Genomic DNA, 25,327 nt, shown 5'->3' on the forward strand with positions numbered 1-25,327 from the left:
CTATATTGTTGTGTTTTGATTGATTGCCATTTTTTTCTAACTGTAATTTTGTCATGCCTTTCCAGACAACCTCCATGATTGTCAAAGTCAAAACATTTGAGGAGATTATGCATGAAAAACATCGGCGCAAACAGGAAATGGCTGGGCAATCTTCTATCAGCCAGCAGGCCTCTGATGCATCATCTTCACCAAAACCATTAGTTCGTAGTATGCTGAAGAAGAAGATTCTTCCACCAGAGTCTTCATCACCTATCTGTAGCACTCCGGATAGGAGCAATGTCTCACCTGCCAAAAATACTCGTCTTCGCAAGCTGAAAACCGTCAAATCTGAGACTGAGTGTCCTCCAAACATCTCAGCCATCACAGCTGTGAACTCGGTTCTAGTGAGGAGTTTAACCCCATCGCAGGAAGACACTCTCTTACTAAGTCCGGACAGCTCCACCAAGATCCAGTATAAAAACACAAAAAGCTTAATTTCACCATCTTCAGCCAAGCAGACAACTCCAGAGAGACTCCGTGCAGCAGTAGAGAGTCCAACTACTGATAGAACTCATACCACAGACAGAAAAGGTACATTGCATTTGTTATCACTATTTACGTCGCTTATTCATCATGTACATGGTTACAGGAAACGCAGACCTTTTTGAAATTCTTTACATTAAAGTGTCACCATTTTAACGGGAGAACCTGATATTGGAGCATTTTATCAAAGTCTCAAAAACATATATGAACGCCTTGAGTAAAGTTAAATGGGTAGTTTTCAGAAAAGAAAAAAACCTGTCATACATGTTAAAACTGTTTATATGAACAGCGTGGAATATTATTAAAATTATCTTTTGAAAAATTGTTCCTCTCTAGCCCCATTGTATGCCTGTAATTTTATTGGTCTCTCAGAGATTGTAGAGACAGAAGTCGTGACCCAGGGATGTGGTCAATCATTTGCTGTGCATGCAGCATCATAGGGGCGCGCTAAATCACCTTTTTTGGATTTATAATTGATTGTACATTTCCAAAAATACCACATCAAACATTTTTTTGTTTTGCAAGGCTCCATGAATAAGTCACACGAGCAATATAACAGCCGTGGCTAAGATTGGCTTGTTCACTGCGCGCGATTTTACAATGCACGTCTAGTGCATTTTAGTGAGGGGCATGGCTTTAGTCAGAGACTCATGGGGAAGAGGGCGGAGTGAAATGGGACTATGTTTGAAATTGGGCTACGTTCAAATCTTGTTCAAAGTTAGAAAATTGCAAGCTCCCCTTTTAAGGGAAATATAAAAATGTAGATGAAATACCCTTATTTGATTTGCATTGTGTGTCTTTTCCAGTGCGGCCCAAACTGAATGTGAAGCCGTCTGTCATGAAGCCTGCCTTGCAAGTGAATACAGCCCAGAAGCGGAAGAGAGCAGTGCGGTCTGCTATGGCTGCTGTCAAACCTCTGAACAGCGCCTCCATAGTTTTAGAGGAATCACAACAGGAGACTGACAGTAAGAAGGAGGTAAGCAGTGTAGGGGAAGTTCATTTTCTCCGCCATGTCGTTCATAATTCAGTTCACATATTTTTTTTAATCAACTTGTACATCTAATAGTCCATTAAAAAAAAAACTAAGATCTTCACCCCCATATGAAAATAAATATATGACAAGGAGACACTACCCTTAAAGTACTTGCTTTTCCCCCGTTGCCAGACATTCATTCCACATTAGTACAAGTAAACAGCTGCAATTTTCCCCCCACACTCACATGAGGAAAAACTTGTTGCTTGAATGTTTTTGTTTTTTAACCCTGGAGAACTCATGGGGTCTTTTTTTGGCCCCTACAAATTCTGCTACTCAAATGCTACCCTTAAATCCCAAAGGGTCAAATTTGGCCCTAATCCTAAATTAGGATTAAAGCATTGAATATTTGAAAAAATATATATATTTCAGTCTTCAGTGAGCATATAGCAGTCATTTAATGTATAATTCATCATTTTCCAAAGAAGAAAAGGGTTCTTGGGTTCTCCAAGGTTAATTAATGCGGAATTAAAACAAAAACAGGACTGTAGTGTTTAATCTGCAAGCACAAATATATATAATCTAAGGTCGGACCCAGACTGAGGGAGGAAATGAGCTGTCTCACACACACACACACACACACACACTCGAACTAAACCCCCATCTCGTCTCCAGCCTACTGTAAAAAAATACACACGCCGTTGTTTTACACTTCTATTCCCAACTGTTTGAGAATTATTCCAGAACATGTTTTTTCTGACCTTGCCTGATATTTACTGCATTGAAGGTGCTGAACCCTCGAGTTTCTTGTCGTCCAAGCACATTGTTGGAACACAAACGCAGCTCAAGTGAGGAGCCACAGATCATCCATCTTTCAAAATGCAGTCCAAGCCAAGAACCCAAGCTGGATGTCAGTCTTGCTACTACCACGGAGGCCTGTTCTGCCTCCCAAAGGTACTAGTTCATTGAGATCTTGCAAAACTGAAAATTGTTGTCTCCAAAAGCACTACTTTTCATAAAATTAAAAGATGGTATTATACCTTTAGATTGCTGTCATATGCCAACATCAACACACCACCTCCCCAAAATCATGGTCAAACGCTAATGCAATGTGCTAAAAAGTCACAAATTTAATTACATTGTCATTAAACTACAATAGCATGAACACATTGCCAATGCCAGCTGTGCCCATGAAATTATGTGGTTGTGCCGAGTCACCTGACTTAATGACGAACAACTGCGGTTTTGTCATCTTCCCAAAATTGCATTTCAAAGGTCTAAGTCAGGGGATCTCAAATGCAGGTCATCAAGGGCCGCTTTCCTGCTTGTTTTACATCTCTCCTTGCTGGAACACACCTGATTCAAATGATCAGCTCATCAGCAAGCTCTGCAGAGGCCTGATAACGGCCCTAATCATTTGAATCGGGTGTGTTGCAGCAGAGAGAGAAGGAAAACAAGCAGCAAACGCGGCCCTCGAAGACTGAAGTTTGAACCCGTTTGAGATGTTTCCCTCCTCCAACACACCTGATTCAAATGATCAGCTCATCAGCAGCCTATGTAGGCAGGCGCCTAATACTATACATTTCCCCAAAAAATTGACCTGTCAACTGTTAAAATTGACCATTGAAAATTTTCCGCCTGCATGAGCATCAAGTACAACTGCATATTAACATCAACATCAGATTTTTATTTATTTTTTTCTCGAACACAGCTATGAGCCGTTGCTGGCTTTCATTGTTTCTTATTTTGTATACCTGGATGGCTCCACCAATATTGTTTTGGAACTACGGTGACTGACACGTCTGGGTGCCACTCTGCTAACATTACATACAGCATGGGAAACATGGAAGTGATCACAGCTAGGCAGGTTTTACTCTATGTACAGTAGATGGGTAAAAAACATGACTGTTTTAAACACGTGGTCTCACCCACATATGTCTACATGTCAAACAGACAGATTTGAACATTAAACGACCGTATTTTCCCTCACTATAAGGTGGACCTAAAAGAATTCATTTTTCTCAAAAGCCGACAGTCCACCTTATAATCCAATGCACTTTATATATGGTTCAATATTCAGGTTTCTTGGACGTAGTATTTTAAATGTTCTGTACAGCGCTTTGTTACAGCTGCAGCGGTTGTGAAAGCGCTATATAAAGCCGTATTACAGGGTTCGTACGGGTCCTTAAAGTTCATAAAAATCAAGAAAAAAGTTGTAAAATTATGTTCTTAATTGTCCATAATTTTCAGGGAAATCTTCTAAAATCCATAAAAATTAACCTGCGGTGTTCATTTCATTTGTGTGTGTCATTTTCCCCACCCTTCCAATTCATAGTTTTGTCGGAAAATGCAGGACCTGGTACCCGCTCTACTACAAGTGACAGACAAATATGTAGCGACGCCACTCGAGCGAAGTGTGCCTCAGCAGTCGATAGTCCGCTGCTCTCTGCTGTGTGTGCGTCAGCTAAGCTTAGCTTTGTCTCGGCTAGGCTAGCTTTTTGTTGTCGTAGATCAAAGCGTATTTGATTTGTAACGTCGGTTGCTTGGTTGAAACCAAAAGCCGTGCGCGTCCCTACATGTTGGCGCGGACTCACACACAGCAGAGCTACAAATATTATGGGACAATGCTATTTTTAAGTGGCGTGGCTGAAGAAGCTCAGACAGGAAAGTTTGGAGAAAAAGTTAGAGAGGCCAGACTGAGATGGTTTGGACATGTACAGAGGAGGGACAGTGGATACATTGGTAGGAGAATGTTTGAGATGGAGCGACCAGGTAGGAGACAGAGAGGAGGGCCAAAGAGGAGATTCATGGATGCCGTGAGGGAAGACATGCAGGTATTTGGAGTCAGATTAGAGGATTCAGATAACAGGGAAAGATGTAAATTAATGACTCGCTGTGGCAACCCCTGAAAAGGGACAAGCCGAAAGGAGAAGAAGAAGAAGTGGCTGAAGAAGCCGGAGTTCCGTGTTTGGGTCGGAAATATTGCTGGCGATTATACGTCGGCCTACTGCCGAGTGTGCAAGAAGGGCATCTCCGTGACAGGTAAAACTTGTCATAGCCTCCTGGTCAAGTCAAATGCATTGAGGCACACAGCAAAACAGAAGAAAATTGATCGCCAAGAACTTGCAAAAGAGATTGAGGAGAAAACTAAGTCACTGTCTGCTATTCCCTAATTGTCATATCAGTTTCATATTTGTCATTATAAAACATGTCTGATCATTGAAGGTGATATGAGGGAAAATAATAGGGTTGGACCATTTGGGATTTAGACTTCTGACATGCATTTCAGCTGTTCAGGTATACTGGATACTGCTAAGATGGGCAATCAGTACTACTGTTAGTGAAACCAGATTTTTCTAAACCCTGTCCAGGTGAGCCATATGATCATTAGCTCTGTTCTTAGTGTTGTGTTTATTCGAAAATACATAGTATATATTTCCTAAATTAAATTTTTTCTTTGTGTGTTTTATTTGAGAATTAAAACGTTTTTTTCATTTTCCTACCTGTGATACAGGTAGCAAAGTGAAAATTTGACACACAGTATTTTAATAAAGGGTTAAGTGATTGCCCCCAAAAATAAAGATGTGCCCTTCCTTTGGCAGCAATGATTTGAACACCAGCTCAGTGATATGTGGCTTTCTGTTCACCCCGTGTATTGCTGAGCGGGCATTAAATCCACCGCGAATCCCCCACTGAATGGAGAAAAGGTCCTTAAAAATGGCGAAATCCTCAAAAGTCATTAAAAGGTCCATAAATAAAAAGCAAGTGGAAGAGTGGGAACTCGGTATTATATTCCCTTCATGGTAGCGCCATCTATTGGATGCATAACACAACCCCAGCCAGCTTATATTCCATGTGCCTTATAATGCGGTGTACCCCTCTATGTGAAAACAGTTTTAAAATTGGCCATTCATTGAAGTTTCCCCTTATACTACGAAGTGCCTTATAGTGCGGAAAGTATGGTACATTTTTTACATTTACATTTGACTTAAAATGAAAAACAATAGTCTTCAAGGAACATTGTCATCACCTTCCGTAGACATTCAATTAACGCATTTTCACGACCATTCGACGCACCGTATGGTTGGGCGCAGTCTCATTAATGGGTGCTATTTCTGTATTTTACACATAGACAAAACGCACTGTATTATTGGGCGCGATTTTAAAGTGGTAAAACATACGCCAGCTTAAACATACGGCATGCATGCGCGCACGCTAAAAACACGTTAGCTTGTAGCATACGGTAGCATGCCAAGACATACAGATACAAGCTAAAAACACGTTTTTAAAAAGGCAACGAAGCAAAACGGAGTTCCGTTGTATTTTATTTAGCCATCGTACAATGTACTCACGTTTTTCGATCAATCATCACCCAGAAATCCATCAAAGTCCTCATCCTCTGTATCAGAATTGAACAATTGTGCAAGTACCGATAATCCATCAAAAACGCAGTGTTCCCTCTCGTTGTCAGAGTCACTCTCATTGCCATGTGGCTCCACAGAAATGATGCCGGCTTTGCCAAAAACTCGAACAACAGTGCAAGCAGACACGTTTGTCCAAGCAGCCACAATCCATTCGCAAATTGTGGCGTAACTCGCCCGGCGCTGCCTCTCACTCTTTGCAAAGTTGTGTTTGCCATCGATCATTCATTGTTCCCATGCCGTTCGCAACTTTACTTTGAACGCCCGGTTGATGCCGATGTCCAGCGGTTGGAGTTCTTTAGTCAAGCCTCCGGTAATAATGGCAAGCTCAGAGTTCATTTGCTTGACTTGGTTTTTCACCGCTGCTGTGAGATGGGCACGCATGCCAAAAGCATAACCGATGGCTTGAAGTTTGAACTGAGCTTCGTACGCGTGTCTCTTTGTCGAATTTATTTTCGGGGGTTCTTAGAAACCAAAACCGAAGTTGTTTTGCAACAATGCACATAGCCACACTCTATACAGGTGTTGGTACCTGCTTGTAGCGTCCCTTTAGCGTCCACTTACACGCCCACCCTTCACTCATTGACGGCCTGCTTCCCCGCATGCCTGTCACTCACGTCTGCCTTTTCTCTCTCTTTCTCTCCATATATGTATATATACACGCCCACCCTTCACTGATTGGCCGACTTCTTTGCCGCATGCCTGTCCACAGTCACGTCCGCCTTTTCTCTATATAAACAGCGTGTCGGCTGTCAGTCAGGTTTTGGAACTCAGCGCATAGACAAGACGCTCCGCATCATAAGGCGTCCTGTCCATTTTGGAGAAAATTTTAGACTTTTAATGGCGCCTTATAGTCGTGAAAATACGGTACTATCGGTGCATGTAAACTGGGACTTGAGACAATTGTGAAAATATGATTATTTTGTGCTTGTAAATGTCAGTGTTTTTTACCCACAAAAGAAATTCTGACGAGTGTATCTCTCCATTAGCTCTGTCCTGAAGACCACTCCTCAAAGTAAATCACGGAGACAAAGTGTGGTCGGGTCACGCAACTCAACATCGGCTGCAGATGACTTCGAAGAGCTCATCAACGAATTCACAGAGGATCATCTCGATGGAGATGTGGACCCTGGTATTGGGGATGATGATCTACTGCAGGAACTGTCAGACATGATTGGCAGCTGAGGAAATTTTTTCATTCAATCAACAACACCAACATTGTTCAGGTTTACTCAGTGCATTTATGCTTAAGACCCCTTTACTAAGGATTTATGTTTGTTGTCTTTTTCTGGAAACTTATCCGAAAGCAGCATCAACAATACCTGGTAGATTTTAAGTGTTAGAAAAGGCAAACATGATCAGAGACAAATTGTGTATACTGTGTATGCACTGGGAAAATCTAAATGTATGTACATATTTAAAAAAAAAAAAAAAAAAATCTGCTGCTCATATTGCTTTTAGTTTCTAGCAAACATTGTCACTTTTCCTTTCATAGTGACTTTTTTTTAAAAAAGCAGTGAATGTCAATTTTATGTCCGTTTTATTTTAATGCTGTAGATCCCATGGTGATCATCATCCTCCTGTGACTTGTTTTTTATTAAATGTTGTACAGTACATTATTTCTTAAACCATTACTAGATTTATTCAGTGGGCTTCAATTGAAACGATTAATGGTGACACCTCAGGTAAAGATTTTGTTCGTATACATCTCTGAAAAATATTTAGGCAATAGTCTGTTTTTTGGTTTTCATTTAATGCATTGTTCTGAAAAGTTGAACGATCAGTGATCACTACAACTTATCCACGAGTTCACTGTCAAAAGTAATTTCTCCACGACTGTAAATAAAAAAAATGCTTCTATTTAACAAGCTTACTTCTTCATCACTATTAAGCAAACAATAACAAACCATCTTGTACATTGAGGGCTCACCCCAGTGAATGAGAGGGGAGCATCCTTTTACCTTTGGGTGTGGGGTGTGGGTTCACATTGTTGTTTGTGCCAATGCACCAAACAGCAGTTCAGAGTATCCACCTTTTTGGAAGAACGTGGAGAGGGGCTTTCGAGAGCGCTCCCGATGGGGAGTCCATTGTTCTGCTGGGAGACTTCAATGTTCAAATGGGCAATGACAGTAAGACCTGGAGGGTTGCGATTGGGAGGAACACCCCCCCCCCCCCGATCAGAACCCAAATGGTATTCTATTAATGAACTTCTATGTTTGTCACGGAGTGTCCATAATGTTCAGACATAGTGGTATGTGCATATGTACATACCATAGGCCGCAGTTTGATGATCGATTTAGAGGCTGTGTCAATCGGATTTGCGTTCGCGTGTTTTTTGGGGTTGAGGTCACCAAGGTTGTTAAAATGTTGCTTGATGGCAGGGCCCTTGGCGTGGATGAGATCCTCCTTGAGTTCCCAAAGCCTCTGGATGTTGTGAGCTGTCCTATTTGACACGTCTTTGCATGGATGTTGTGGACAGTGCCTCTGGATTGGCAGACTGGGTGGTGGTCCCGCTTTTTCAAAAGCGGAAACAGATGGTGTTTTACAACTACAGGCTGATCACACTCCTCAGCCTTTCTAGTAATGTATATTCGGGAGTGCTGGAGAGGAGGGGAAGTCAAATCTCTGATTCAGAAAGAGCAGTGTTTTTCCACACCCTCCACTTGACCCTCAAGGGTACACAAAGTTCACCCAATCAGTCTACATGTGTTGTGGAATTGCAGAAGACATTGACCTCGTCTCTCAGGGGGGTTCTGGAAGTATCCTTTGGAAGTTTGTGCATGTAGACCTGGCCTACTGCATTGTATACATATAAAGTGCTGTAAATTAAACAAAGACTGTCTGGGGACACTTTTACTGAAAGAGGACAATACTTAAATTAAATAGCCTATAAAGTGCTGTAAATGTAACAACTGGGGACACCTTTGATTTAAGAGGAAGAAAAAAAAAGAAAAACTTGTAAACTTGTGTGCATACATGTTCAAGTCTGGGTAGACCAGGGGGCGGCAACCCAAAATGTTGAAAGAGCCATATAGGACAAAATAAACAAAAAACAAATACCTGTATGTCTGGAGCCGCAAAAAAATAAAAAATAAAAGCCTTCTATAAAACTTACAATGAAGGAAACACATGCTGTATGTATGTAGGAGACTGGACTGTTTCAGAAGTGTTTGTTATTCATTCCTTTGTTGTGTGTTCACAAACGCCCCCATAGAATTTATTTTGTGACTTCCTCGCTTGATTTTTGGATTTGGTGCATTATTTTCGCTTTTCTTAGTGGCGGTGAATTCCGTTTTTCGGAGGCTGTCTTTGAACGCCTCTCGAGTTGAACGAGAAGAGAGAAGGCACGGAGTCAGACGCAGACTTATCTGTCGAGACTGTTAAAAGCATAAATAAAGTGTACGTTTAAAAAAAACAGCACCACAGCTCTCATTTTTTGGAGCTGCAAATGTATCGATCTATTTGAGCTATATTAGCCTACTATCAAAATATTTTTCCATTTTCAAACATTTTTTATAAAGCTTCAGGGAGCCACTAGATGTCGCTAAAGAGCCCCATGCGGATCTGGAAGCCGCGTGTTGCCGACCCCCGGGATAGACTGAACTAGGCTGAATTTGAGCATATTGTATTACATGCATATACCTTAGAGTGCTGTAACAGCTGTAACAAAGCCTGTCTAGGGATCCTTTCATTATAATAAAGATACCGGTAACTATAACAAAATTTAACACTTGTGTGAACCCAAATGAAAAGATGAAAAAATGGGGAAAAGTGCAAAACAATCAGACATCCTTATTTTGTTTATTATTGTTCAGTTTGGTGATCACGTTTGTGTGTGACAGACACATTTCGCTGATCGTGTAGTCCAGGGGTGTCCAAAGTCGGTCCTCAATGGCCGCTGTCCTGCCTGTTTTCCAGCTCACCCAAGAGCAACACACCTGATTCAAATAATCAGGAATGTTCTAATGCTGCTTCAGAGCTGGCTGACGAGCCGATCATCTGAATCAGGTGTGTTGCAGCCAGGAAAGCTGGAAAACAGGCAGGACATGGCCCTCCAGGCCTGGAGCTGGACATGCCTGGTGTAGTCAGACACTCCTGATTTGTGTGCGGGCAGCGTGGAATCGGTTCCCTCTTCGTGATGGTGTGAATGTGGGTGTGTATGGTTGTTTCTCGCTATAGGGGTGCCCTGTGACTGACTAGTAACCAGTTCAGGGTGTCCCCCGCCTCCTGTTCAAAGACAGCCGGGATAGGCTCCAGCAATTCCCACGACCCTGTGCAGGATAGCGATGTTGAAAATGGATGAATGGATGGAATGATGGAACAAACCGCATCCCATGTTGTTTCAATACGGGACACAACATTTAATTCCCAATTAAAAGCCGATTCCGTATTTTAGGGGACGGTTGACAAACTTATGTACGCCAATGTATGCACCACTTGCCGTCCCGTCAGATGGAATGCACTAATGACTTTGCCCCTCCTAGTTTACCATCGCCTTGGGCACGGAGCTTAAAGGTGGGCGTGTCTTATCTACTCATGTCTGTGACTGAACCACGTTCGTGTACTGAACCATATGTATGTATCGATCTAGCTATCTGTCGAGCTATCTATCCATCTTGGCTGGCTGGCTGGCTGGTTATCAAATGATTAAATCCGTGAATTGAAGGCTGACGCCAGCAGGCTTTTACTTCCGGTGCTGTGTTTTCAAAGCTTCAAAATTGTGTCTTAAATGCTTTTATTTTATTAGATCCTTGGAAATGTTTATCATAGCTTTTCATTTTTGTTTGTATGTTTTATGTATGCTGTTGACAGAAAAAAAGTTAAATGTTAACAGCAACAACAAAAAAAGGGGGGGTTCACTTCCGGGTCAGCAGAGGTAAACAGAGGGGCGCTCCTCAACGGAGAGCTGGAGACAACATGACCAAGCTGGAGCTGTTGAACGTGTTTCTGAACGACAGAATGACAGCGGCCGCTGAGGAGATTTTCCGAGCCGTCAAAGACACTTTTGTTGAATATCAGAGTGAAATTCACCGCTCTAAAGAAGAAAACGAGCGTCTGAAACGGCTACTCAATGTCGCCGTCCAACGACTATTGCTGCAACCAGGACCAGGTAAGGACGAAAGGTCTCCGCTTTTTTGGACGTATCACGTCACATCACATGTGACGTTTTATCTTGTTTCATTTTTGGCGAGGGCATCCGAGATTCAGCCCCTACTCAAACGTTTAGCAATTACACTGAAACGGGGAGCTCAGTAAAAAATAAACAAATACGCTACTATAAACTCAACTCGGTTTCATCAGTCCACAGGTTTTCTCTTAACAAACAACGTGAGGCTGATACGGATGAAAAAACAAATCTTTATTACAAAGAAAACAAGTAGAATATGGACATAACAATGTGCAAACATGCAGAATAGGGTAACCGTATCAATGAAGACCTATCATGCATAACAAAATAGTTGATGTCTGGTTAATTATAATCTTCACAGCAAACACTAGTAATTATGACTAAAAAGGATAATCACATCAATACATACACTCAAAACCAAAAAGGTCAGATAACGAAGCGTGGCTCAAATAATACATTCCAATATTTCACCTTGCCTCTGATGTTGTCCAATTCACCAATCAAAATAAAACGTTACTTTAAAAAAATAATGCAATTAACCATTACAAATGGCTAAAAGAGAAAAAAGGAACACAAAGGCTAATCAAATCTAGTCATGGGGGGAAAAACTGTGACATACCATACTTGAAAAACACATTCGGCAAGTTGCAGAATGTTTTACTCAAAACTGTCAACAGAACTGCCTACACCTTTTAATAATTCACCCTCAAGGTTCATACCTTGGTTCTAAGGGGATAACAGATGGCGGTAAGCTCAAATAACACACGTTGTTATTTGATGACATAAAAGGTGGCATTTAACTTCGTATGACATTGCCGTAGGTAGAAAAGAGGGTTCCTGTCATAGTGCTTTTACAGCACACAACATCCTCCAAACTACTGCTTACGGAACTACTGTGCATTTCATACACTCATGCTACCCATCCAAAACAATCCCTCGTGTCTGCACCCAACGCACATCTGAGTTAATCACCAGACCCCGGAAGGGAGAAAGAGGGACAGCGCCACTTCCATGTCACCTTTAAAGTTTTTTTCTTTGGTCCTCAATGTCCTACAGCTCTCAAAATATTCCCCCAGTGGTCCCCTCTATGAAATTTCATACTGCCGGTCCCGGCCTCAACCGTGTTTCAAGAAAAAAATGGGGCACTAAATGGACCAGAAAATTTGAACGATAGTTTCATTTTCGCAAAGCAAATTAATTTCACACGAGTGTTGATGAAAATTCTTTGATGAGAGGCACGGAGAAGATCCCTGTTTTCTCCACTGTTTTGCTTATGATAAAGGATTTGCCAAAGAGGTGAGTGTGATAATCAATGAATTACTGTTGTGGTTGAAAACATTCGATATGAGGCAATTTCGGGATACCAAATTAATCAAAATAAATCTGAGGCAATGATGATGATGGTTACAAGAAATCGGCCAGTAAAATTAAAAACAGAATTTTCATTTTGAAGGTGTAAACAAGAATTTCGCTATTTGGGAATTGTTGTCACTCACCATCCTATGCAATTGTTCAATGATGTTAAGTTGACTACACAAGTAAGAAGTGAAGTGAAGAAGTGAAGAAGTTTCTTTATTTGGCAGCGTGGAGACAGAAAAATGAACGTCCTCCCAAGACTCCTCTTTTTAGTTCAGTTTTTACCCATAAGAGTACCAGTTTCCTTTTCTAAGAGTCTGAATAACTTGATATCTAAAGTCATCTGGCAGAATAAAAGACCTAGAATACGACTTCAAATTTTGACTACGGCAAAGGAGCTGTGGGTTGACCTGACTGAAAACATTATTATTGGACTGCCCAGTTGACCGCAATTGTGTCTTGGCTTAGTAAAGATGAGGAAACAGGGTGGTTAAAAATTGAGCAAAACGCAAGAAAGGGGACCACATGGGCAGTATTGCCTTTTATGGATCAAAATTGAGAATGAATGGATTAAACATACTCTTCAAGTGTGGGCCACCGTAAAGAACAGACCAGGGGGCCCAGAAACAATCTCAAGATGTATGCTGATCATGGGCCACCCAGAATCCCCCCCGCCCTTGTCCTTGAGTCCAAAAGTGATGAGTCTCATCTAGAGAGAGCGAGTGTAAGTAGAAACCCGAACAGAGTGGACGAATAAAATCTCTCACGATGCTTTACGAAACGCATGAAATCCATCCATCCATTTTCCGATCCGCTTATCCTCACAAGGATCGCGGGGGGGTGCTGGAGCCTATCCCAGCTGTCTTTGGGTAGTTGGCGGGGGACACCCTGAACCGGTTGCCAGCCAATCGCAGAGCACACAAAGACGAACAACCATCCACGCTCACACCTTGGGACAATTGAGAGTACAATCAGCCTGCCATGCATGTTTTTTGGAATGTGGGAGGAAACCCGAGTACTTGGAGAAAACCCACCCAGGCCCGGGGAGAACATGCAAACTCCACACAGGGAGGCCGGAGCTGGAATTGAACCCGGTACCTCTGCACAGTCACTGGACCATTGGGCCGCCCAAAACACACTAAATATCAAGGAAAAGTGGGAATTGGAACTGAATGCAGTAATTCAAGATGAGGTGTGTAAGGACAATCACAGAGGATTAAAGAATCAATTGTGGAGAGATTTGGAGTGGAAATAGAGGTATTTTAACACTCCATGAAAGATTGCAATGTTTGTTAAGACACCCTTAAGTGATAGGTGCTGGAGGAACTGTGGAGGAATCGGTGACTACAAAGCTATCTTTCAGACTTGTGTGTGTGTATATACAGTGTGTGTGTGTGTGTATATATATATATATATATATATACATACACACACATAAAATATGTGTGTGTCCTATAGAATTATATTATCTATTTTATACCTAATTGATGGAGTTGTCTGTACCTTTACAGAAGCCTGTGCTGTCCAGTCCCAAGATCCCCACGTCTCCGACTCTGGAAGGGGAACCAGTGTGCAACCACAAGTGAAAAAAGAGCCCAACCTTAGAGACATTCACAGTGAGTGTATACATGATGGAAGAGACCTTGAAAAACATTGCGGTCAGTTTGAGACACAACTTAGGTCACATTCGATGTTAGTTCAAACGGTGTGTCGTCGAGATACTGTCTCACCTCCTTTGCCATCCCGGGAGACAAAGACAGACTGGGACAGTGAGGGACACATTGCAGCCAGTAGCTCATCATCCACTCACACTGTCCCTTCAGATGGCAAAGACACTCACAGTGATCCTTGTGGTACTGCTGGAAATAGCCACAAAACCACCCAGAAAGATCTCTCAGAATCGGTTGGACAGCAGGATAAAGGACCACATTACACCAATCGAAAGCAAAGTGTCAACCTACTGCAGCTAAAACACATGAAATCCCTCAAGTCGGCCCCTTCTCGTAACTCTCATGCGACCATCCAGAGGTGGCACAGCTGTAAAGAGTGTGGAAAAGGCTTCAGCTTTGCTTGCCAGTTGGAGGTCCACATGCGTTGGCACACCAAGGAGAAGCCGTATTGCTGCACAGTGTGCCGAAAGAGCTTCACTACGGTCAGCATGCTCAAGAGACATCATCGAATCCACACCGGAGAGAAGCCCTTTCGCTGCCATGTGTGTGGCAAATGCTTCAATCAGTCTGCACACCTTAACACCCATTTTCGTCTCCACACTCGAGAACGAGCCAGCTGGAACCGAGCGCCATTTCCAAGGAACCCTCAGTCGACTGGAAACTAAATGAAATTTATGCTTCTCAGCACACCGTGTACAAAGAGCCCCTTCATCGCTGTTTTCGGGTTGTCTGTGTGAATAAAACATGTTGTGTGGTGCATTGTTTTTCTTTCAGGTCTTTTTTTCCCATTTTTTTTTTCTTTTTAAAAAGGTCCATTTTGTGCAGCACGCATCCTGTAATTACAGTTTATTATTGCAAGAAAGGTCATGAATGTTTGGTGTATTCCACTGATTTTTTTTAAAAATCATTCCATGTTAAAAAAAAAAGACTGTAAGAATATAGTAATAGTGAGCCAAATTAACCAAATGTGATGTCATGATCAGCTGTAAACCAGAATCCACGGTATTGTTTTTGTATATTAAACAGTGTCTACTCAAAAACTGTGTGTGTGTGTGTGTAGACGAGAGAGAGAGAGGGAGCGTTGTGTGCAGATTTATCCAGTGTCCTCTCTTTAAAACATGCATGATATGTAGTTTGAAGGTTAACCTGTCCTCTATTCAAAAGCCTTTTAGTGGCGGTACATTCAGCAGCATGCATCTAAAGAAGGTTGTGTCCAAATTTTTCTCAAAACAGGACTGGTTGTCCGGGCCAGACTGTTTTTCCCTGTAGCTCCCCGAACAAGATCACGTGGTGATGTTGCAAGTGCAATGATCTTGATGTTTACTAACAAACATGGAAGACTATTGTTAGATTATGACCCAAAAAGACTTTATACCGAGTTAGCAGTACAATTCAGATCAGCTCCAGCTGCAACCGCCTTCTTTTCCAATTTCAAAAATGGTCAACGTTTCTGATCTGTATGCAGGGAGGCTGTAAGGGGGGAGAAATTGATGATTTTTGGGGCTCATGATTGAAAGCGTTCCAGTAAAATAGTATTTTAAATTTGCGGCTATGCGGTGACAGGCCCCAAGGTGTTATTTATTTTTTTCCCCACAGGGTCCTAATGGTTCCAGTATCACTGGACCATTTGGTGACCAATGACTGGAACTAGTACCTGTCGGTGTGGGTGCTACTTTATGAGCAAGGCTTCCAAGTCACTAATTTACAGGCATTTGTGCACTCTCTGGCGGCCCGGTGGGCGAGTGGTTAGCGCGTGGACCGCCATAACCAGTTAACAAAGGGTTGCCCGCCTGTTGGCTGCATTTGCCTGCAGCCGGTCACGCTCATCTCTGACTAGATTTTGCTTTACTGATCAAGGTAAACACTTTACTACATCTATGGAGTGGTAGGTGTATTAAACCCTTCATGCACCCTATAACCTGATAACATAAGCTGTCCACTGTAGTGACCGTTGTCCCTGAAAGGGTTAATAGATGACAAGTTTAGTTGGAAGTCACACATTAAACAAACGAGAAGTATTTGTCTTTTAAAAAAAAAAATTCGGAGCATATTTGTCAGCCCCCCCCCCCCTACAACCGCCACAGTGTCGATTATCTTCTAACAATAATTATATGATTATGTGATTGAGAATTGTGATATTACGTGTCCAGCTGTGTGCTATGAGCATTTGTTTACTCAATTAGAACAGGCGGAAATATGCCCGACTGCAGCCAATCAGAGTCCAGCTTTTCCTTCTAAATTTGATTTGCAAGTTGAAGTAAAAGGCGGCCCAGTGGACCAGTGGTTAGAGCGTCGACCTCAGTGCAGAGGTACCGGATTCAATACCAGCTCTGGCCTCCCTGTGTGGAGTTTGCATGTTCTCTCCGGGACTGCGTGGGTTTCCTCACACATTCCAAAAACATACATGGCAGGCTGATTGAACACTCAAAATTGTCCTTCGGTGTGAGTGTGAGCGCGGATGGTTGTTGGGCTCTGTGTGCCCTGCGACTGGCCGGCAACCAGTTCAGGGTGTATCCGCCTACTGCCCGAAGACAGCTGGGATAGGCTCCAGCACCCCCCGCAACCCAAGTGAGGATAAAGCGGTTCGGAAAATGGATGAATGTGCACTCCCCTCACATCTCCATTTGTGCTAGTTATTGTGTGTTGCTTGTGTGTATTTCTAGTCTGTTTCTCTGCCATGAAAAACAATAGACAAAATATTATTATTGTATATGTATTTTTATTAGATATTCAGCAGATTGGAGTCGGCCCGGTGTTCCAGTGGTTAACGCGTCGACGTCACAGTACAGAAGTGCAGGCTCTGGCCTCCCTGTGTGGAGTTTGCATGTTCTCCACGGGCCCGCGTAGGTTTTCTCCAGGTACTCCGGTTTCCTCCCACATTCCAAAAACATGCATGGCAGGCTGATTGACCACTCTAAATTGTCCCTAGGTGTGACTGTGAGCGTGGATAGTTGTTCGTCTGTGTGTGCCCTGCGATTAGCTGGCAACTCTTTCAGGGTGTCCCCAACTTGCTGCCCGAAGACAGCTGGGATAGGCTCCAGCACGCCCTGCAACCCTTGTGAGGATAAAGCAGATTGGAAAATGGATGGATGGTGTGATTTAGCAGTTTGGCCGACAGCTTGGGTGTATAATTTGAAACAATTCATACGGCAGTAGGTCTGCCACAACATGATTCATTTCGTCCTTTTTTTAGGCAAAAGAAAAATAAATAAAAAGAAAATGTAACCACCACTTTTACCCTTAATTCGCCCAGTTTCAGCAATCAATATTTTGGACAGAAGTGCACTCATTTGGACAGTCGCAAATCAGCACCAACGAATTTGGCACAGCGTCAGCAACTGTCCGTCGTGTGTGTTACTAGAATAATAAAAAGTATTGTATGGTATTAGCTAGCAAACCTCATCATCTTTGACCCCCCCCCCCCCCCCCTCCTGGTGGCGTGCACGCTGCACCTTGTGGATCAACGCGAGAACAGTTGAGACGACACAGAGGGAGGAGGTGTGCCGAATCCAAGAAGTCGGAGAGGAGTAGACTCCTGCGCCGCATAGAAAAGGAACGGCGTCCCATCACGGCTAACACGGACAGCATCAAGAGGTAGTCGCTGCTATTCTGATGCCACCGCAGAGCTGAAAAGGTGGCGAGCCGCGGCGAAAAGAGGGCAGGTAAAGGGACACGTTTCTACTTTTATACGCTGGTGGATTGTTTTGTAGTTACGGTGACTCCCATCACGGTGACGCATAGCATCCTGCACCGAGGGATGTTCAGACGATGATGTGAAATATGACAACAGCACACAGTGCTGCGGATTGAGTCGTTTGTGATTTCCGGACACGGTATATATGACACCGTACTGCTTACCCCCACTCCCTGCACATCCGCTGGATCATGCTGCGGTTTGGGGAGCTTTTTTTTTTTTTTTTGCTGCTCTGCGCAAACTGTTGTGACATGTTCCAAAGTCCACTGAAATGACTGGGCCTTGCCGAGCCGTCCAGAGCCTGGCGGATGTGTGATGTAAGGACATAAGTAGGTGTCATTGCAGATGATGTGAGAACCGGGACAGTGAAACAGCTATGAAATTGTATTTGTTTGTCCCCCCCCCAAGGTTGTATCTCGGGATGCACAGGGCCTGCCAGAACTGTCTCGCTGCACCACGTCGTATTGAAATGGAAATGGGGCAAGCTAGTTACAATATATTGGTTTTGCATCATGTCTCAACTCATGGACACACGACTGTATACTGCTTTAAGGGGGCGATGTGTGTATGGACTCTGCAGTAGATTTGCACAATGACCTTGAACTTAAGCGGCAACCGTTGCCACAAAATGAGTACAAGTCACATGTACAAGACTGTAGGTAATGTGTTCAAGCTCTAGGGCCCGTGATTGACAGTGACAGGTAGAGAAAATCTGAAATTCACATTATCAAAGTGAGCGGCTGGTGGTCCACCATGATTGGTGAATCAGTCAGACATAGAAAATTCAGTTCTCATGACCATGAAAAACTGTTACATTCATGTTATCCCCTTGAATGAAGTCCTGTGTCATAGTTCAGGCTTCAAATGTATTTAAGAAGAATGATACAGTCTCCAAAGGTTGTGACATGTTTTTCAATGATCCCTCATCTATATAAAAAGGCCAACTTATTGACAGGGGTAATGAGAGCTGTAGTAAGACTGAACTTTGGTATCTGTTTGTGTTCATCACATAAAGATCTGCGGCACCAAAGGAAACATTGCATTGTCTTTCAAGATGTGCATAAAGGTTGTACGTTGTTAAAAGTATAGTAGTCTGTTTAAAATGAAAATAAATACATACAAATCATTTGTTCCTTTACAATGCAGGCGGCCCGGTGGTCCAGTGGTTCGCGTGTCAACCTCACAGTGCAGAGGTTCAATTCCAGCTCTGGCCTCCCTGTGTGGAGTTTGCATGTTCTCCCCGGGCCTGCGTGGGTTTTCTCTGGGTACTCCATTTTCCAAAAACATGCATGGCAGGCTGATTGTACTCTCAAGTGTCCCATGGTGTGAGCGTGGATGGTTGTTCGTCTCTGTTTGCCCTGCAATTGGCTGGCAACCGGTTTGGGGTGTACACCGCCGACTGCCCAAAGACGGCTGGAATATGCTCCAGCACCCCCCGCAACACTTGTGAGGATAAAGCGGATCGGAAAATGGATGCATGGATGGATGGATACTTTCATGCAGCGCTGCAATGTATAGTTTGTCCTCAAGCAGATGAAGGCTGCTTCATCAACATGTATTCGTGAGAGAGCTACTGAACAAGTCATTGTGTGTACTTCGGGCAGTAGGCGTGGTAGTCCCTGAACTGATTGCCAACCAATCGCAGGGAACACAAAGACGAACAACCTTTTGCACTCATAATCTCACCTTGGGACAATTTAGAGCACAGGTATCAAAGTCAAGGCCCGGGGGCCAGATCCGGCAAGCCACATCATTTTATGTGGCCTGCGAAAGCAAATCATGTATGTCAACTTCCATGATGATTGCTAAAAATCTGTACCAAAATGTCTAATTGTCACGTGTAATAAATAACCTTGAGCTTTTACAATAATTTTGTTATCCAGTTAACACTCACTCAAACAATAATTGAACAAAATATAGTTGACTTGACTAATTTCAAAAACTGGTAATCCATCAATTTGTTGTGTACAAGTAATAATATCTAAACATTTATTTAGTTTCACTGTTGTAATGGCCCACGAGGGAAGACGTAGCCCTAAAGTGGCCCGCGACAAAAAAGAATTTGACACCCCTGATTTAGAGTGTTCCATTAACCTACAATGCATGTTTTTGGGAATGTGGGAGGAAACCGGAATACCCGGAGAAAACCCACACTGGCACAAGGAGAACATGCAAACCTCACAACACACCGCACCGTCACCGCATCACCATCTTGGGAGCACGCGCTGCGAAGTCAGCGGATTTCAGGGCTCCAGTGAGTGAGGTTTTTCACTAACGTACACTCACACAGCCCAAGCTGGCATCATTTACATTGGGTTAGCGCTGTTGCTCGAATGTAGCAGCTCAGCGTTTCACTCTTGGCATGAATTTACAGTCGATTTACAGTCAATGCAACCGTTACAGTCACGTCAAAGTTTGGTTATTCTTTGTTTGAGTGGTTATGCCTTGAGAGGTATGGGCACATGAAAATATTGAATTATTATGACATTTTCATGCTAAATCTGGCTCTGTACACATTTTTCGTCGTTTTCTCCCTCCACTTAGCACTTACTCATTTGGGAACCATCTCTTGATAAATAACACCATCATATCAAATTAAAAATGTTGATGGATTTGTACCTAAGTTAAACATGAACTTTTGAAAACAAGGAGAATTATTACACCACATCACTTATAAAAATAGCTGTTTAGCATTTAATGGTTGAGAGATGGAGAAAAGAAGACACACTCTTTCCTGTGACGAAATGAAATACACATTATACTCACTCATATGGCTTACATTCACAATATAGGCAAGAGTAGTTTACATCAGTAACTGTCCAAGCGTTTTTTTCTGTGGGGATTTTTACCGCATGAATTGGTGATGCTGTCAGTGAAGTTTTCATATTACTATGAAGTGATTTGTTGGGGGGTCAGGCTCTATTTGGCTTAATAACATCAGTAAGGCTTCACTGGTGGACATCTGTACCAAAGTTAATTTTATGACTTGGTCATCAGACACGTCAGGCTTCAATTTGTTATATTTCTAAACAAAAAAGAAGAAGAAAGCATTGCAGACATTCAGCTAAAGCGACAGCTCCAAATGCCCTTGACAGGGAAATGTGAGCCTTAGGTGTCAAGTTTCAGTAGTTGGACTCTCATGAATGACTGGACAGGAAGGTAAGAGGAGTGAGAATGTATACTGTATAAGTTGTTGAAAAATACTGTATATGTTTAAAACAGACATTACAAAAGCAAATAAAAGCGACATTTTGTCCACTTTGTAATTTTTTGTCTTTTTGAATCAATGTATTGATGAATAGAATACACAATACCTCTATCATTCTTGCGCTTTTGTTTTTAGGCATGAGAATTAGTTTTCTGTTTATCGGGCCCTTAAAGATTTACGCTATTGTCTTTTACATGTCAAAGTTTAATAGCATTTAATTCAAAGCCAAAAGGGCATATATTCGGGCAAATACAACGCTTAACTGTGTTATAATTACTTCAAGCTTGTTCAAATCCCGTTTGCTTTCATGTTGTTTTATTGTTCAGTGCAGATTTTTGCCAGAGGAGGTCAGTCTTGTAAAACAAAGTGCAAGCAATACATTTTTTTTCATACGCAGCATAGGAAAGCGTATGGAAGCCAAAACATCAGTGAGTTTTGACACTGAAACATACTGGCACTGGAAAAGCTTCCTGTGATCTGTAATGATGGCTTTTATGCATGTCAGTCTTTAGATTTCTCGTACATTTCCGTCTTGTTTTTTTTCAGTTACAGTGCTTTTATTTTTTTTTCTCCACTGTGTCGTTGTTTTTCCTGCGTTGCCGGACCTCCGCTTGGATGCCAAAAGCCTGCCATTAAGTTGAAATCCCCAAAAATTCACTGTGAAAACTAGTGGTGAAATTCAAAGATCCAGACCTTATTGAAACCGGCTGCCATTGTGTCTTGGTATGTTGAAAACCTGCCACAACACTGAGACGAAACCTTTTCCTAAAATGAGTGCTTAGTTAAAACACTGTAGTATCCCTCAGTGTATTGGCAAAAATATGTTTAGTTGTAAATCTCGACACAAGTCTCTACGTTTGTTCATGGCTTCCCAGGCCTATTTTAGTTCAACCCTTTCATGCATCAATAATGATAACCTGGAACCTGACATGTTAAACCGTTGTCCCTGAAAGGGTTAATATGGCCACAATATTTTCTGTAGTTCGTTGAAATCAGATGAGATGTAGATTATTTTATAATTGTCATTCCAAATGCTGTACTTGTACTATGTAAAGGGTATAAAACCAATGCCCCTTTTTTTTTTTTTTTTTTTTCATATTGGGGTCCTTAGGTTGTGTGCAGAAACATAGTCACACTCAAGCCTGTCAGGGATTTTGTGAATTTAGGCCGGTGACATGAGCTGGAGTCATGAGTTACGGATATACAAATATGAATCTAAAATAGGGGATGTATTTCAATGTTTGAAAAAAACAAAAAGAAAAATTTGTTTTCGAAGCTCCTAATTCTGATTCAATAATTCCACACTGTTCACAATGCGATAGCAAGAAAAGATTCTTCAGTAGAAGGCCAAGTTCATTGTTGTTGTTTTTTTGCGCTGATCCTTCTTGAGAATTCTTTTGAAGTCTCTGACAATGAAAGAGCATTTCATTTTACATTTGATATTTATGTTGTGAAAATCCAATTTATAAGCTTACCCACAACTGAATTTTGACCTTAGGTCATCGCTCATGCTCGAACAATGGTGCTAAGCGCTCAGCTAGTCAGCCAATTACCTCAGATTTTAAGGCAGGGGTGCCCAATACATCGATCGCGATCGACCGGGAGCCATCTGACTGGTCCCAAGTAGGGGGGGGGGGCAAATTCAGTTGTCATCTGACTGGTTGCCCTGTATGTCAATCAAGTAACAGGAATGATGATAGGCTGACATAATAAATTCTGTTGTACTTAGTGCCGTTGATCGAATGGCAGCGACACCACCGAGGTGTTTTCGACGCTTGTCATGTGAAAGTCCGGGAGCCGCATTGACCCAGCCAAATAGATGGGCTCGCTCGCAGACATATCACAATACAGACTTTCATAAAACAGTACTCATATAATAATAACCTATTATATGACACAAACTAAGATGATAATTAATTAATGTGGCCACCTGAGTCATTCATGCCAGAACAGACCCGCCAGCATCATGCGTCCTAACAGTTGCAACTGTTAACTCTACGCTTCTGTTGTTACATGAGCTGCACCTACAAGTGCTTCATAGTTTGTTCTTCATCAGCCACAGTTCATACGGCCAATAATGTGCCGTATTATTTTGGGGAGGGAAGCACTGGGGAAGGCCATTCGTACGGTGCTGGCTGGCTGCCAGGTGTTGAGAACAGTAAGTAGAATACGAAGAGATCACAGGGCTGGATGGAGGCAGGGAACCATTCCGGAGTTTGCTGCTGCCCCAGGCAACATCCTCCACTGAGACGACCACTGAGATGAATACATGCATTTTATGGCATTGAACCCCCCCCCCCCCCACCGCCTCCCAAACAAAAAAGGCAGGTACCAGATAGATCGGTTCCACATTTGCTCTACAACACATTTTTAATCTTTAGAATTTAAAATACACAAATGAGAAAACAAATGTGTGGTAATTACAGTTTCAGTTTTACAAAAATATTTTTAGACATTGTATATTTTCATTGACATTTACAGATGAATGAAATCAGTCAACTGTGTTGCCTGACTTCTTTCAGTTGTCCAGCTGAGGGCAGCAGAGAGCTGTTGAAAAAGTGCATATTAAAGTTAACTGCAGAAATGTTGACCGTTGGATTGTTGTTGTGACTTTCGCCTTATCCCACAGCGAGTCACTCACATAATTTTTTTTTTGCCACAGTTTTTACACTGATTGGCTTTCCTGACACAGCTCACACATTTTTTTGAGCTGAACTTAGGACGGGCAGGTATCAGAAACAGAATGTTATGCTGTACTAAATAAGCGAGTAATATACCTATAAGGGCGGCCCGGTGGTTGACTCGTAAGCGCTTCGGGCTCACAGTGCAGAGGTGCAGGGTTCGATTCCGGCTCCGGCCTTCATCTGTGAAGTTTGCACGTTCTCCCCGTGCCTGCGTGGCTTTTCTCCGATTTCTCCGGTTTCTTCCCACATTCCAAAAACATGCGTGGCAGGGTGATGGAACACTCTAGTCCTCAAGTGTGAGTGTGGATGGTTGCCCTGCGATTGGCTGGCAACCAGTTCAGGGTGTCCCCCGCCTACTGCTCGAAGACCACTGGGATAGGCTCCAGCATGCCCCGCGACCCTTGTGAGGATAAGCCGATCAAAAAGTGGATGGATGGATATACCTTATAAATTCAGTCTTAAATAGATCACAGGATGGATCACATTAATCTTTTAATGCTTTCTTTTCCAAAAGAGATCTCTGATAAATAACTAGCATTGAGGACAATAAAACATAGTTTTTTGCTGATCCCAGGGTGACTTCGCATGAAATTTAAAAATCTTCTCTACTCTCTCTATTCTATCCAATTCTGATAGCGTCCCGCTTGTCGTCATTCGAGTTGTGAGTAACTGAACCTCAGCTAAGCCCAGTTCACCTCAGCTAAGCCCAGTTCACCTCAGCTGAAAGAAAACTAATTTTTATATTGAAATAATTGTCATACAATTTACAAATGTGTTAATTGTCTTGGTTTTTGATCAGTAACTCTCAATATTATTTGGTTTTTTAGCTTCATATATCATATTGGATCTTTAGAGATGAATAACATCCAATTATTTGAAGTTCCTGTTCCTTCTATAAATGTGGCGGCATGCAACATGCTCACTGGGTGGGATCCAGATTTTAATATCTGCAGACAAAGCAGCGATGAGGAAATCCTGGCGGTATACAAAGGTCGCAACTCTGTTCAGATGATGCGCCCTGACAAAACTCTAACAACAATTTGGCCACGGGCTACTTTCTAAATCGAGCTGCAGTTGTAGTTGAGATTAAAATATATGCAAGAGATCAGATCCACTGAGACAAAGCATCTTATTTGGTCAACAGCTGCTCGTCGGACAGATGTTGTCAGAATAAATTTTAAAGTTTTTTTTTTTTTGTACTGATTGTCTCATCTATTTTCTGTTTTGTCTTGCTATTGACATGCGGCACTTCAGGTTTATGCATTGCCCCGTTCGACAAGATTTATGTCACATGGCTCTTTGTTGTGCAGATGTATCAAAAATAACAAACGAGCTTAGCGCTATCATAAAGTTCACCAATAACATTTCCCTTTTTTCATTCTACCATGAGAAAGAATGCTACGAGAAGACTAATAGATAGATTTGTGTTTGGCACCAGAGCTGTAACTCATTCCAAATGCTGCATTACAGTATAAATCAAGGGTTAGATATGACACATTGACCTTCTCCGATCTAATATGCCCAGGGAAAAGTGCAGCTTTACTTGAGATGACTGAGTGTTAAACACCATAGCAGTCTCTTTAATTTGTTGGCTTCTTTTGTTATTATTATACTTTCTGCTATTTTGGGGTCGTGTTCCCTAATAAATCAAACCAGAGTGAACTGAATGCT

The 25,327-nt window shown here is 42.3% G+C and overlaps 3 protein-coding genes across 4 annotated transcripts in view; all 3 read left to right on the plus strand.

Moving 5' to 3' along the window:
• Positions 1–7,784, plus strand: part of zc3h11a (zinc finger CCCH-type containing 11A) — a 32,497-nt gene extending 24,713 nt beyond the window's left edge. For both annotated transcript variants that reach the window (XM_086117254.1, XM_086117253.1), the window contains exons 11-14: positions 66–570; positions 1,329–1,498; positions 2,283–2,449; positions 6,906–7,784. In XM_086117254.1, the coding sequence (XP_085973380.1) occupies positions 66–570; positions 1,329–1,498; positions 2,283–2,449; positions 6,906–7,101 (1,038 nt within the window). In that variant the 3' untranslated portion in view covers positions 7,102–7,784. The remainder of the gene's footprint in view (positions 1–65; positions 571–1,328; positions 1,499–2,282; positions 2,450–6,905) is intronic.
• A 2,984-nt stretch (positions 7,785–10,768) lies between these two features.
• Positions 10,769–15,092, plus strand: LOC147200862 (uncharacterized). The gene is made up of 2 exons (XM_086117939.1): positions 10,769–11,026; positions 13,912–15,092. Exons 1-2 carry the CDS (start codon positions 10,834–10,836, stop codon positions 14,733–14,735), a joined length of 1,017 nt encoding a protein of 338 aa, XP_085974065.1. The 5' UTR covers positions 10,769–10,833; the 3' UTR covers positions 14,736–15,092.
• A 2,448-nt stretch (positions 15,093–17,540) lies between these two features.
• The window catches only part of nfasca (neurofascin homolog (chicken) a), a 152,537-nt gene continuing 144,750 nt past the window's right edge, over positions 17,541–25,327 (plus strand). Inside the window, exon 1 of the mRNA XM_086116996.1 lies at positions 17,541–17,732. The gene's annotated coding sequence lies outside the window, so the exon portion shown is untranslated. The remainder of the gene's footprint in view (positions 17,733–25,327) is intronic.

This window comes from Hippocampus guttulatus, chromosome 8, assembly GCF_054856545.1.
Source record: "Hippocampus guttulatus isolate MCC_2025c chromosome 8, RoL_Hgut_1.0, whole genome shotgun sequence".
In the NCBI taxonomy this organism is placed as follows: domain Eukaryota; kingdom Metazoa; phylum Chordata; class Actinopteri; order Syngnathiformes; family Syngnathidae; genus Hippocampus; species Hippocampus guttulatus.